We start from the raw sequence: 14,635 nt of genomic DNA on the forward strand, positions 1-14,635 counted from the left end.
GTGTAACCGTCGGCACCGAGCTACCAGCAGCTAGCTAGCTCCTCGGTCCTCGCCACGCTAGCCAGAGCTCACGCTGACGCTTGACGCCCTCCTCGACGTGCGGTCCGGCTCCGCGGCCAAGCGATCGGGAGAACACAAGACGACGAAAAAGCGGGAGGCGATTTGGGCGCTCGGCCTCGACGGACGGAGGCGGGGGTGGGGCGGCGGTCACCGCCAAGTTGGCGCCGCGAATATTCCCTCCCGCCGGGCCCGGGGGAGGGGCCACGCGACGCCACCGCCAACATCTCCCCGCGTCCCTCTCGCCCGCCTCGCCCCCAGGGCCCCACCCCGCTTCCCTTCACCGCCCGCCCTTTCGCTCTCCGCCCGGCCGCTACGTGCCGCCGGAATATTCCCCCTCGGCAAAGGCCTTTGTGCAGCTCGCTGTCGGTCATCCATCACCAAATTCCGTCGGCATATCCACTGATGGCATAGGAACGGTCGTTCTCGCGAGCTGTTAATTCCGTAGTGCTGATCACCACCTCCTCGTTTGGCGCTGGTATATCCAGTGGCGTCGTTCTTGATCCCGAGCTCCCGGCCGGCGAAGCTCCGGCTGTCGCCGGCATTGACCGCCGGGATGGGCAGGACAGGCAATGGCGCCTACTAGGCACGTACAGCGCACGGTGTTCTCGAGGCAAATCTAGCAGCGATCAGACAGACAGCTTCTCTGGCCTAGGACCGGAAGACACAGCACGGCACGCACACATGCCAGCCCCGCCCTTGTCGGGGGCCGGCCTCCACGTGGCGCGCCGCCGCACATGCCGATTGACCTGTCCTGTCCCGCGCGCGCGCCCTCCCTCCCGATCTCCGAACTCTGAACCCAACAGAAAGCGACCCCGGATCGGACGGCGTGGGCGCCGGTCGCCCGCGATCGGACGGCCGCGGTGGTGCGGTGCCGTCGTGCCGAGTGCCGACGACCCGCTGGCGTCTGTTAGTTTTTGGTTCCGGCCGGGGGCTTGCCCCCCGGCACAAGGCTCCCCCAAGATTCCGCGCACACATGACTGGCGAGTACATGGCGATGATGATGGCGAGGCGATGCCGATGCGCTCCTCCTCGCTTTCTTTCTCTGTCTACTACATATTCTTCCTCCAGTCCTCTCCCCCCCCCCCCCCCCCCCCCCCCCCCCCCCCCCTCTCTCTCTCTCTCTCTGTGTCCGTGTCTCTCCGCCCAGCTTTCGAACGCGCCACTCATCGCACACATTCCCGTCGGGAATCCGCCTCGGGCTTCGCCGAAATTCTACGCTACCTCTCATCTCCCCCGCGACCGCGCGAGCACCAGATTCACACCGCGCCGTGTGCGGAATCTGCCTCTAGCAAGCTGCGAGCCGCAGCCGGCCGGGCGGACGTGCGCGCGCGCAAGCGTACGAGTCGCAGCGTGCGCCGGGCCAGCCAGACCAGCTGCGGCGTGATCGGACAGCCGGCGGCGGCGGGTCGGGGAGCGAGGAGGCCAAGACCGAGAGATACACAGGCCGCGGGGTCAGCAGCATGTTCGAGGGGATGGAGAGGGCGGGGTACGGCGGCGCGGCGGCGATGGGCGGGGTGGTGCTGTCGCGGGACCCCAAGCCGCGGCTGCGGTGGACGCCCGACCTGCACGAGCGCTTCGTCGAGGCCGTCACCAAGCTCGGCGGGCCCGACAGTGAGTACCTGCACTGCATGTCCTCCATTTCATGCTTCCTTATTCCTCTAGTAGTGTACAAACAAGCACAGACAAGCTCCCATCAGCTCGATGGAACAGTGGTGCTAAACAGCAGCATGCATGCTCCATCTTCGAATCCATCTGAATACTTGCTCTAACTGATTAACAGCTTCACTGATCAGGGCTCCTAGTTGCCATCACATTACTACAACTTCTGCTTCGGAGGTTCTGACCATCGTTTTCCATTTGATTTTGCTGTGCGACGGCAGAAGCGACGCCCAAGTCGGTGCTGAGGCTGATGGGAATGAAAGGGCTCACCTTGTACCACCTCAAGAGTCATCTCCAGGTACCAGCTACTCCCATCTTCTTCTCTACAAATTCATGTGTAAATGCTGTCCGTCGTCCACGTTGTATCGCTTTGTCCCGTGCTGATTTCTGCTTGTTGACGACGGTCCCTCTTGTCGCAGAAATACAGGCTTGGCAAACAGAGCAAGAAAGATACAGGCTTGGAAGCCAGCAGAGGGGGTATGTACCTTGCAAATACCACTACTGAATACTGAGCTGCTAAAATGAAAAAAAGGATAAAGCGTTCTTTTCCAAATCTTACCCTCATTTTTTTTTATCCTTTTCACAGCATTCGCCGCACAGGGCATCAATTTCTCCGCTCCAGTGCCTCCTAGCATTCCATCTACTGCCGGTAACAATACGGGGTGAGTAGCAGTCACCATCCTATCCGGCACGCTTCCTTTAACATCAGTGTCTCAGTGCCTAGATTCATGCATGTCTGCTTTTTGGCACGGCCATGATGTGAAGAACATGCATCTATCGTCTCCCTCGAGCAGCAATAATTCAAGGACAAAAACCTATTTTGATGATGTGCATCAGTAGAACTGAACTGTCGCTGCCAAAACGCCATGATGACCATGAAGTAGCATAGAACGAATTAGCAGCGGTTTTTGTTGGCAGTGTCTGAAATAAGATGCCTTTTGATCGTAATATCTTCGTCCAAAACAAAGGATATAGGTCGTACTATTAGTGATTCAAATATACTCGGTCTACTCTGATAGAAGAGAAATATCATCCTCACAACGTGCTTACTCAAATAGCACCGGACGGTCAATGATTGGGCAGATGAAGTCACACGAAAGGGACGTTGATGTGTCAAGGTATAGGGCTTTATCGAAGCCTACAATTTAGGTGTTGTTTAATAAATTGCATAACTGAATTTAGAGTCTCATCACACTTGTTAATTGTTTAAAAAAAGTAAACGAAAAATAACGTATTATATGATTGATGAAGTGATGCAAATTATATGCCTGGGTTGGGATTCAGAATAGCTATACCTTTGTCAATCAATTGATGCAAGTAGCAATGTATGAATCGGGAGCTGGATTAATCATCTACTCGAACAAAAAGAATTAAAATTTGCCAAGCAAGCTGCATTCCGTACAGTCATTTTCTGGAGTCTGAATTACTAGTTCCAGTTTTAGCATTTTTTTCATCACAGTTTTCATGGTCTTGTTTCTGTTTGGTTTACCGTTTCTGAACATGGATCAGAGAAACGCCACTTGCGGATGCGCTGAAGTACCAAATTGAAGTCCAAAGGAAACTCCACGAGCAGCTTGAGGTGAGACTACCAAGCAATCTTCCCCATTACAGCTTTTGCAGCCACGAACAGAAAATTTTGACCTCTTAATTTCTTTTACACATGCAGGTGCAGAAGAAGCTGCAAATGCGAATAGAGGCGCAAGGCAAGTACTTGCAAACAATACTAGAGAAAGCCCAGAACAACCTGTCCTACGATGCATCAGGAGCTGCGAACCTGGAGGCAACCAGGTCGCAGCTGACAGACTTCAACCTCGCGCTCTCGGGTTTCATGGACAACGTGTCACAAGTGTGCGAGCAGAACAATGGCGACCTGGCGAAAGCCATATCCGAGGACAACCTCAGAGCGAGCAATCTAGGCTTCCAGCTGTACCATGGCGTTCACGACGGCGATGATGTCAAGTGCACTCCGGATGAAGGGTTGCTGCTGCTGGATCTGAACATCAGAGGAGGCTACGATCACCGATCCGCTGCGGATTTGAAGATGAATCAGCACATGAGGTGAAAGATTCAGTAGATGGACGGCAACAACCGTAGTTTAATCTAATAGTTCCCCTTGTGTTGTGAGAAATTCTTTCAGCATTCCGGAGGATGCTTGTTTACAGCGTTGGTCTAATGTAAAATTTGTGGTAAGAGGCTCCGAATAAGCATAGAAATTGAGCTAATCTTACACGAGATCTGTGTAATTCATATGTATCTAGAATCGAAAGAGCTGCAATATGAGGTCATGCAGCATTTGCAGCAGGCCGTTTGCAAGCAGGGTAGTTTTGTTTGTCTGGTCATCCGTGTAATTCATATGTATCTAGAATCGAAAGAGCAGCAATATGAGGTCATGCAGCATTTGCAGCAGGCCGTTTGCAAGCAGGGTAGTTTTGTTTGTCTGGTCATTTTGGTTGAGCATGTAAAATCAGATCAGTTGGTCTGTTGGAGTACTACAGAGGACCTACAACTGAAACTGAGCAGGGTGGCATGCTGACAGGAACAGGTCATTCAGAGTGCAGACATACGGGTGGCTGCATTTAGTTTATAAAGAGCATTAGTAGATCCCTGAACTGAAAGTGGTCACTGAGCGAGAAAAATTACAAAAACAAGGCTCCGATCAAACAACAGAAATGGGAAAACAAACCAAGCAGGTTGCTTTTGAAGCTGATGGTATTGAGAAGATTCAGTAAGCTGAATAGTCAAGGACGTATCAAGGTCTGATCTCTACTCACAAACACAAGCGTACAAGATTTAAGAACAACCCATGAGACTCCATTAATTTGTCAAGTATTACTAGCTACCTCCATCTTATTTTTTGAAATGGATAATGAAGAACTGAGCTGATTAAAAACCGGTTTGTTCAATGATATCCAAGCGGCGCAGGCACCTCCTTGAGCTCCATCCCCTGGAAATGGACGTCCTGCACATAGCGGAATTCAGAAATCAAAATCCGTGTGCACATATAAGATTTGAGTATTTGACAGAGGTAAATCCTGCCAAGTGCCAATGGACATACCGAAGCAAAGTGGTTGACGTCGCGGTGGTGCGCCTCGTCGGCCCTCACCACGGTAACGACGTCCTTTAGCCTGGCATCGGCCGGGAGCTGCCAGTAGTCGATGGCGATGACCGGCGCGGGGACGTTCTCTATCTTGCCGGCCTCGATGTCCTTGAGGAACTCGGTGTAGGAGTGGATGGCCTCCTCCTCGAGGTAGCCGACGACGCGGTGCGCGAACTTGGGGGAGACGAGGTAGCCGAGAAAATAGGCGTTGAAGAAGACCCCCTGCACGGCGAGGACGAGCGCGCGCTCGTACCACCTGGGCTTGGCCACCTCCATGAAGGTCATGAGGTGCATGCGCTCGTTCTCGGCCTCCTCCATCAGCGCCCGGATCCAGCCGCCGCTGTGCTCGAAGCGGCGGAGCGAGCGCAGGTGCAGCAGCATGCCGCCCACCATCCCCGGCACCGCCGCCACCGTCTCCAGCATCATCGCGCGGCAGCCGTACCTCCTCTGCGTCCAATTCTAGTCAGAATTGGCATGTGTGCTCTGCTCCAGGAAAATGGGAGAGGCGAGCAAGAAATTGGGAGGTCACCTGGAAGAATATGTCGGTGGGAAAGCGCAGGGATTTGACGGTCCAGTAGGCGATCTTGTCGAGCAGCACCTTGGGCTTGTGGTGCCTGGTGAGATCGATCGAGGTGTCCGGTTTGTACGACTCCCACGGCTGCAGGATTAGCACACGGGGACGGGTCACGCCAATTGAGACCCAGATCAGCAAAAGGTGCGCGGTCTCTGAACGGGAGACGGTGAGCTACGACTTACCCTGAAGCAAGACCACCTCCACTCGACGCCGTCCTTGCTCACCAGCTTGGACGGCTCAATGCCCCAGTAGCTGCTGACCACGGGGCTCTTCTTCCCGTCCCCCTCCCTCGCGGCCTCCGCCGCCTCCGCCTTGGCGGCCGCGGTGCTGCTGGCGTTCCCCTTCGACGCGGCCGCCTCCTCCTTCACCTCTGCGGTCGATGTGGACAGCAGCCGCACCCACACGGCGGCGGCGGCCTGGGCGAGCAGGGGCCTCGGCGCCGCGGCCACCGGAGAGGAGACCGGGCCGAAGACGCGCGGGCCCAGGTGGCGCAGGAGGACGGATCCGGCGGCGCGGGAGCTCATCGTCGCCGGCGAGTTGTTCGGTGAACCAAAGGATCTCTCTGGAATGAGCTTGCGAAGCTGCAGCTGTGGTCGGGTGCGGTGAGCGAAACGTGGTCGATCGTGATCGCGGCAGGCGTCCCCAATTTTGGACGCGACGGCTGTTGGGTGCAAAATCCAATCAGGGCCCACCTGTCATGCTAATCGGAGGCTGCTAAGCTGAAAAAGAACACGATGAGGCGCGGCAGCAAGCGGAGTGGAGCCATGGGGATGTCAAATCATGGTGGCTGCTAAGCTGAAAAAGAAGAACACGAGGCGGCCGCTAGCGAGTGGAGGCTGCTGCTCCACGATTTAGGGGTGTTTTCAAGCACAACTTGGGGCTTGGACATCATATGGTTGCCGATCCTTTTTGCTGCAGTGTCCTGAACAGCCTAGCCATATGCGCGACAAACACAAACTACTAAAAATACCACCACTTGAAGTTAAAAAGCCATGCGTGCCGTGCCAGTTTGGTCGGTTCCTAGGCTTTCGGCTTTGGATTCAGGGGTGCTTGGTTCCACGAACAGGTCACTGCCATATCAAATGTTTAGAAGTCTCATGTGCTGTTGTTCTTTCTCTAAAATTGTAAAATTGAAGCGTGCACTAGAATATACTGTAAAAGAATTTTGGTTGATGCCTCCGGAGTTTTTTGGTTGATGCCTCTGGAGTTTCCACAACTAGCTAGGTCATGAACAGAAAAGACTACAGAAAAGCAATATGTTGGGGATAACACCTTCGAGCGCCGCCCACAGCATAAGAAACCCTTTGACCTCGCAAGTTCTACATTGGAGTGTTTGGTTCCACGGATTAAAGTTTAGTCCCTATCACATTGAATATTTAGATACTAATTATACGTATTAAGCATAGACTAATTACAAAACCAATTGCACGGATGAAGGCTAATTCGCGAGACGAATCTATTAAGTCTAATTAATTTATGATTAGCACATATTTACTGTAGTAGAGCCCTTCTAGCCTCGCGAGTTCCAAACCGAGAAGTAAAACTCAATTACCCTCGAACGTCATTAGCAGTTCTCAAGATTAACCTCGCAAGTTGCGCTTCGGTAGCAAGGAAAGTGGAACTCATTTAACCTTGCGCGCTATATGGAGGCACTTCTGACAGTAAATCTCGTGTCCTTGCATCACCTATGCTCCTAGGAGGACTTGAGGGCAGTGATTGACAACAATAATAGCTAACTCCCACTAGATTAACCCTCGAGTGTTCTTGGTCGGTTCCGAACACTATGCTTTTATCTTTTTTTCTCCTTACTTAGGAATGATGCTCAGAAAAGAACTATGCGAGGTTGGAACCTTAGATTAACCCTTGAGTGTTCGTGGTTGGTTTCGAACATCGTGCTTTTATCTTTTTTCTTTTACTCAGGAATGATGCTCGGAGAAGAACTAGACGAGGTTGGGACCTCTCGACAGGACTCCATGAAGGAAGCGCCTTGAGGCTAGACATTCGCCTTAGATCGCAGATGAAGTCTTGAGGCTGGACGATTGACTTCGAATGAAGATGAAGTCTTGAGGTTAGAAGACGGAAGGCGTAGTCACGACGATTGACTTCGAATGAAGATGAAGTCTCGAGATTAGAAGGCGGAAGGCGTAAGAAACGTGACTACGTGGTTTCTTCAATTACCTTCATCTACGGCATATCGAGTAAGAATATTTTTGGAATGTAAGGTCATGAATCACTACGAAGGTAAACAGAGACCTGTTTTTCCAAATACGAGTATTATTCCCACCGAAACACGGATCGTTCGGTGTCAAATTCCTTTGACACCGACACAATGGTTGTTAAAACTACCAGAACTACCAGAACGCTATGCTTCATCCTAGGCGAGCAAAAGCCAAAACAACAAGCCTCCAGCGTGTCACGCGACTTAAATCAAAGTCGCGTAAAATAAGGGAATGCGAACCTCCACGAGCTACCTTTTGATATCCGAGCCCACCCCGGCCTCCAAGCCCACTCACATCTCTTGCCGCGCCATGTGAGCGAAGCCCAAAACTAGCTCGGTTTGGCCCTTTGACGCAGCCCACCCTACGGGCTACGGCGCCAGCGGCTCGTCCGCCGCGTCGGGTGCGCGCCCCACGCCGATGTCCGGGAGGTCCGAGTTCACGGCGAACCTGAGCCACCCCTTCTTCTCCACGAGCCTCAGCAGCGGCTGCAGCACGAGCCCGACGGCCACGGCGCCGAGGCTCACCAGCGCCACCTTGAGCGTCGACAGCGCGAGTACCACCACGATCAGCGCCGTGGGCGGCACCAGCATCGCCACGCACCCGGCGGTCCCGAGCGGGACGCGGTACGGCCGCGGCGCGCCGGGCCGGCGCACGCGCAGCAGCACGAAGGCGACGAACTCGAGCAGCATGCCGAAGCAGTAGAGGAAGTTCTCGGCGGCCACGATCTCCTGGAAGCTCATGGAGGAGAGCAGCAGCACGCCGGAGGCCGAGAAGAGGATGCCCACCAGCGGCGTTCCGTGCCGCGACCGCCGCGCGAAGAAGGCCGGCAGCATGCCCCGCTCCGCCATCCCCAGCAGCTGGTACGAGTCGCTGCTCATCTCGGCGACGAACATGCCCATGTTCGACAGCGCCGCCGCCGCCTGCACCCACCACATCAGCCACGCGCCGCCGAGGAGCTTCGCGAGGTCGGCGAAGTAGCCGTCGCTCCACTGCGACCGGTCCAGCGGCACGGCGCCGGTGCCGGCGAGGAGCGGGTACAGGTAGCCCACGACCACGAAGATCACCGCGTAGAAGAGCGCCTTGGGCAGCGTCTTGCCGGGGTTCTCCACCTCGCCGGACAGCGTGCTGATCGAGTCCCAGTAGTTGAGGTTCCAGAACAGCGTGTTGAGGTACAGGTTCCAGTCCACGTCGTGGAGGTCGACGACCAGCCACCTCGCCGGCCGAATCTTGGGGAGAGAGATGAGCCCCATGACGAAGAACGGCAGGACGGAGAACACCCCGAGGCAGATGGCGACCCAGCCGACGACGGTGAGCCCCCGGTAGTTCAGCAGCGTCAGCACCGCCGTCAGTCCCAGGACCGCGAACGCCCGCGGCGGGCCGCCGCCCAGCGCCGGCACGGTGGACTTGAGGTAGTCGAGGAAGAGGACGGGGTAGAGCGCGTTGTCGATGACGCCGCTCAGCCACTTCATCCACCCCTGCTGGAACCCCCAGTAGGGGCCGAGCGCGGAGGCGACCCACACGACGTACCCGCCGTTCTCCGGGAACATGGTGCCGAGCTCCGCCGTGATGAGCGCCTCCGGGATGCTCCAGATGACGGGGAGGACCAGGAAGCCGGCGATGGCGAGGAGCGGGCCTGCCGCGCCCACGCTGTCCTCGATGCCGAACGGCCCGCCGGAGACCTCGTAGAAGATGAGGAAGACCAGCGGGACGATGGAGACCTTGCGGAGCGTCTCCGGCACCGACGCCACGCCGTCAGCAACGGCGCCATTGCCGTCGGGGAGGCCCCTGTACTCCGTGCTGCATTCGCCCATTGGAGCACTACTTGCTGCCGGTGCAGTGTTCTGGGGAAGCTTCTGCATGTTGGACAAAGATTGATCGATCAGATGATTGCACGCATGAATTGCAGCAGTAGGATTCGAGTTCAGCATGGTGCTAGAATATCAAAGGAAGGGGAAATCAGATGTCAGACCAAATCATACCACGTATGATCACGAACACATGTAGCAGATTGGAAAATGGAGACAGAGATTCACCGTCACCGCCAGAAACACCAGCTGTTCAGTTTGGCCTTGCAATGTCTCTTCTCATACGACATTCTCGCGTTCTACGCTTCTGGACTTGAAACATTGCAATTGGAGATGTATCCTGTGTCTCAGACTAGTCGAAGTCGTAATCGAGCGGGAGGCTACACAAGTGTACAAGCACCCCGAGACAAGGACTCTGCTTCAATTGCTCGTCTGAAACGAATTCATTGGGCGAAGCGGCGGCGGCGTTCAGGCTCCAGGGTGGCGCCCGGGGACACCTGTCGCTGCAGAGACGGGCATGCAGCCTGCGCCGCAGCGCCGGGGTTACACCTGTAAGAGCAACTCCAAGAGTATCCTAAAAAATTCTTCCCAAAACTATGTATTGGGGGTTCTTCCAAAAAAAATTTCCCCCAAAAACATATCAGTTCACAGCAGATCGCTAATAAATAGCCCCCAATATTTCAAACACAGGCCACGTCATCGTATTGGGCCCATCGGAAGGGACTGGCGGGCGTGCAGGAATCAGGATTGGGGGAGGAACACCAACGCTAAAATATACGTGGTGGCAGGCTGTTTTTTAGCGTCGCTAAAAAATTAGGGAAGGTTTAGGTGGATTGTTGGAGTTCATTTTTTCTCTCTTTTTTCCTAAAAAAAGTATTGGGGGTAAGATTAGCAGCCTCTTGGAGTTGCTCTAAGGAAAGGAATCACGGCCAGATCGGGATGGGCGCCCACTCACTCCACTGCTGAAAAGCCCAGTTCCGTTTGGGCCGGCCAGACTACCTACTAACTGGACCAATTTTGGGCCTTGGCTGCCTGACTATACGGCCCGGAAAAAAGGACGGCTTGAAAAAAAGTGGCAAATCATTGATGGGGTTACCAAGACGACAAAGGTCAACGGATACCGGGATACGGGATTGTCCGGCGGCGAGGCAGGCTGGCGAACGGGGAGTCCCAAGCAAGTCGAAGCAAAGAGCTCCACGTGCGCCAGGCTGCCGGCCACCGTGACCGGAGAGCAGGGCCAAGATGAACCGTTCTAGCCAGCTTACCCGCTGCTCAGCGGCGGCGAACACAAGGAGGGTGCAGCAAGAAATAACTTAAGACAAGTACGGGCGGAGACGTGAGCTAGACGGGAGCTAGAGCGAGGGAGCTCACCTCTTGCTGTCCGGTGTCGGTGCCAGGCTCCGCAGGCTGCGGCACCGGCGACGTCGCCGTCGAGGCCGGGCGGTCCTGGAGCACGGCCAGCGGCACCTCCGACCGCGCGTCGCCCATGTCCAGTCCTCCGAGCTCCCCGGGTGATGCTTCTCCCTCTGGCGAGCAAGGCCGTGCGGTCTGCGTATAAGTACTGAGCAGAGTGATTTGGGGCCGAGCGAGCGAGGCAAAGAGGTCGCTTTCCTTGCGATTGCAGCGTCAAGGACCCCGAAAAGCACACGCTTGCACGATTGGAGTTCGCACCAAATCACGCGTTCACGCAAAAGGCGTGCGGTTCATGGCACTGATCGACATGAGAAAAATTCAGAACACAAAGCAGCAATGGCGCACTCAGTCTGCAGGAATGGATATAAAAACAGAAAACAACAGAAAAGGCTTCGCCTTTATCTGGGAGCAACCGCCCATGCGGCGCACATGGCCAGTGCCGTTTCTTAACATTTTTCCTGCTACCGCTCGATTTGTTTCAGCAGTGCAGTACAGTAGGTTGTGGTTGCCTCGCTAAACCCCTAGCCAGTCCAGCCTAATGCAGCTCTACGTGTTTGGTTTAGATCCTATTTGGCACAACTTCACTCCTAAACTCCAGCAACTACATCAAAAAATTCAGCCTGCAAATGAAGGTGGAGTTTTGGAGCACCTCTTTTGTTGCTCCAGAAACCACTCTTTTGAACCTCCTCGTGGAGTTGGTGGATAACCAATGCCATTGGTTATGGAAAAAATGTTTCGTCTGTTCCCGTCCCCTTTCCCCGTCCCGCGCCTCCCTCCGTCGCCTCTGTTCTCACGACAGCACGGCGCCATTCGGGTTTTGGCCACCGCCGGCCGCCTTCGCTGCCGGCCAACCAAGCCCCGCCGCCGGCCGCCCTAGCCCCGCCGCCGACCGCACCCCCCGCCGGCCGCCGCACCATCCCGCCGCCAGCCCCACCCCCCGCCGCCTGCCGCACCATCCCACCGCCGGCACCAGAGGCCCCAGCCACGCTGGTCGCCGCAGCAGCGAAACCATTGGAAGGGGCGGGGCTGCTAATGGTGCCTTCCCCTTCTCTTCCTTCGGGTGCGAGTTCCCATGCCCATCCTCGATGGCGCAGCCCCCCGACCGACGAGCCCCGCCGCAAGGGTGGGGGTTGACGCCATCCCCATTCCGGCCATGGCCGAGGCCGAGGCCGAGGCGGCCACAGCCGCTGTCAGCCGCGATGGCCGTGTCAGCGCCCCATCCTGCCATGTCCATCACGACGCTCGGTGTCGGTGGCGCCGCCTGCTGCAGGAAGTCGTCGTCCCTGTTGTTGTTGTGTTCTGGTGGCGCGGCGTGGAAGACGATGGCCGATGGCGCCTGCGTCAGTGGCGGGGACGAGGACGGTGACGCGGCGGTGGCGAGGATGTCCCGGCTGCGCTTGGCGAGGGTGCGCTCGAGCTTGTGCGCGTTTTGGTGGCCGCCCAGCGCCTGCGAGCTGTAGAACCTGCGGTGGCAGTAGTTGCAGGTGAAGGACTCCCACAGGCAGCAGCCGCCGTCGATGGCGGGGACGGCGGCAACGGCGGGTCCATGGCAGCGGCCGCGGGGAGAGATGTAACGCCCGTAAAATACACCCAGTTAAATCACCCGTTAAAAACACTTTCCAAAATTTTTCCGACCGCCGAGCTCCGTCAAATCCTTTCCTCTTCCGTCGGACTCGCCGTCCTGGCCCCGGCCCGTCAATTCTCCATTTTTCCACTCCCCGTAATTTTCGACGCGTGCCCGTCAAATCCGTCACCGCGCAGACGAATCCCGCAATTTCCGCCATCTTTTTCCCCTCCCTTCCCTCTCTTTCTCTTCCCTCTTTCTTTTTCTTCCTCTTTCTTTCCCTTCTCCTTTTTCCTTCTCCTTCTTCCTCCTCTCCTTTCCCTTTCTTCTCTCTCCTCTTTTACTTCCTGGCACCCCCACCCACTTGCACCGCCCCCCTGCCTGGCACGGGCGCCGAGGCGCCGGGCCGCGCTCGCGCGCGCTGGGCCGCGCGCCCGCGCGCCTCGCCGCGCCGCGCCCGCGCGCCTCGCCGCGCCGCGCCCGCACCGCGTCACGTCGCCGTGCCACGCCCGCTCGCGCCTTGGCGTCTAGCGCTTGGCTCGGTGCGTCGCGTCGCGTCGCCGGTCCCCGGTCGCCGCCCCTGTGGCCTCGTCGACCACGCCGCCACGCCATCCACGAGCTCCACCACTCCGGCACGCCACCGGTCAAAAGTCCGGCCGCCATCATTACCTCGGCCCTCGCCCGCCCGCGCGCCGCCTATAAAAGGAGGGAGCCGAGCCTTCACCTCCACACCCTCACCACGAGCACCTTGCCTTCCTCCACTCCCACCACCAGAACGCCGACGGCCATTTCTCCTCTCAAGCTCCTGATTGTTTCCAGGAAGAAGAAGGGGTAAATCCCTCTCCTCGCGACCCAACCCACAAATTTCCCTGATTCGCGAACCAGTCCTTCCACCATTCCAAAAATAATTACAGATAGGCCCCTACTCTCGCGGTTCAGTCCTAAGCCCCGTTTTAAAGCCCCTAATACTCCTTTAACCCGTCATTTCATGCGCCAAATCTCCTCCGATTAACCCCAAACTCGACCACGGCCTCCTCTCATATATTTCCGCCGAGGCATATCAAAATCCCACGAAAATACCCTTCCTACCTATTTTCCGTTCATGTTTCCTAATCGGAGGTCATCGGGTAAAACCCTTTTTCCTTTTTATTTATTGTGTGCTCGTTTGTGTGTGCCGTAGATCGTGGAGTACCCGAGGAGGAGCGCGAGGAGGAGTTCGACCGCGAGCCCGAGCCCGAGGACCAGTACCGCGAGCAGGAGCTCCCGGAAGGCTTTGAGAACTGCAAGTCCAATCTCACCCTTTGATGCATACTTAATACCCAGTTTTTCAGACACAACCTATTGGCCTGTTTTATAACATGCATATTGTTTTATCGCAAGACATGGTTGGATAGCCACCCCTTGATTGTTACGACTATTCCTTGATTGTCCCATATTTATCTCTAAATATGAGTTGCTCTGTTTAGATGATAAATACTGCTAGAACGCTTAGGAACTCATTATCCAAACTCAACTTGACTACACTTGATTACTCGAAAATTAATGTGTGAGTATGTTTAACTGAGGAGTAGGGTTTTCGGGTGTTAAGAGAAGTGGTGGATGAGATGGATGGGTGTTTCTTGTGTGGAACGCCGGGTTGATGGGCTCGTACCTCAGTGGTTGAGCAGTGTGGGAGATATCCATCTTGTCATGACTAAGGACCGAGTTGATGTGTCATCCTGCCTAATTCCATTATCGTACAACCACTCGACCGTTGTATGGGCAACGGCTTAGCATAAATCCCACTAGCTAAACTGCTAGGCTTCAGGTGTGCTGGTGAGCAACGGGAGGCCTTGGAAAAGGACTAAACTCTTGGTGACTTAGGTCCCGGTTACGGCCCCGTGGATGGGTTGCTAACCCCTTGAGCGCTCTTGCGTTGACTAGTCAGTGTTGGCTAAGGTGGGTAATGGCTTTGTTAGGATCCGTACCGACACTAAGGTGATCGCGATACGGTACCCTACTTGTGGGAAAAGTGTACAACCTCTGCAGAGTTAAAACCTATCCGGGTAGCCGTGTCCACGGCATTGGACGAGTTACGGCTCGGTCACACAACTAGCTTTTGAGGATGGCTGGTATTTCTACTGCGTGTGTGGGTGCGTGGAATTTTGGAAGTGTCCGGCAGATGTGCCGTGCGCTACGGCGGACGGGGAGTCCGGTAGCGATAAAACTTGGATCCTTTGTGTAGGATCAACCCCACTTGATATA

General features: G+C 55.7%; 3 protein-coding genes across 5 annotated transcripts; 1 reads left to right on the plus strand and 2 right to left on the minus strand.

Annotated features, from left to right (window-relative positions):
• Positions 1–1,156: 1,156 nt before the first annotated feature.
• Positions 1,157–4,140, plus strand: LOC117834391 (myb family transcription factor PHL11). The gene is made up of 6 exons (XM_034713985.2): positions 1,157–1,671; positions 1,941–2,017; positions 2,139–2,196; positions 2,306–2,381; positions 3,229–3,298; positions 3,386–4,140. The coding sequence occupies exons 1-6, from the start codon at positions 1,521–1,523 to the stop codon at positions 3,779–3,781; spliced, it is 828 nt and encodes a 275-aa protein (XP_034569876.1). The 5' UTR covers positions 1,157–1,520; the 3' UTR covers positions 3,782–4,140.
• A 249-nt stretch (positions 4,141–4,389) lies between these two features.
• On the minus strand, positions 4,390–6,268 carry LOC117834373 (ubiquinol oxidase 1c, mitochondrial). The gene is made up of 4 exons (XM_034713970.2): positions 5,573–6,268; positions 5,346–5,474; positions 4,775–5,263; positions 4,390–4,678 (listed from the first exon to the last, which is right to left on the minus strand). The coding sequence occupies exons 1-4, from the start codon at positions 5,912–5,914 to the stop codon at positions 4,619–4,621; spliced, it is 1,020 nt and encodes a 339-aa protein (XP_034569861.1). The 5' UTR covers positions 5,915–6,268; the 3' UTR covers positions 4,390–4,618.
• A 1,360-nt stretch (positions 6,269–7,628) lies between these two features.
• LOC117834341 (polyamine transporter PUT1) lies at positions 7,629–11,109 on the minus strand. Of its 3 annotated transcripts, none has more exons than XM_034713956.2 (3): positions 10,786–10,944; positions 9,589–9,938; positions 7,629–9,462 (listed from the first exon to the last, which is right to left on the minus strand). In XM_034713956.2, the coding sequence occupies exon 3, from the start codon at positions 9,418–9,420 to the stop codon at positions 7,978–7,980; it is 1,443 nt and encodes a 480-aa protein (XP_034569847.1). In that variant the 5' UTR covers positions 9,421–9,462; positions 9,589–9,938; positions 10,786–10,944; the 3' UTR covers positions 7,629–7,977. The 3 variants fall into 3 exon arrangements, with proteins under 3 accessions (XP_034569847.1, XP_034569842.1, XP_034569836.1); XM_034713951.2 differs by having other exon boundaries at positions 9,589–9,963; positions 10,786–10,941; XM_034713945.2 differs by lacking the exon at positions 9,589–9,938 and having other exon boundaries at positions 10,786–11,109.
• Between the last annotated feature and the right edge of the window lie 3,526 nt (positions 11,110–14,635).

Source organism: Setaria viridis, chromosome 1, assembly GCF_005286985.2.
Source record: "Setaria viridis chromosome 1, Setaria_viridis_v4.0, whole genome shotgun sequence".
Lineage (NCBI taxonomy): Eukaryota > Viridiplantae > Streptophyta > Magnoliopsida > Poales > Poaceae > Setaria > Setaria viridis.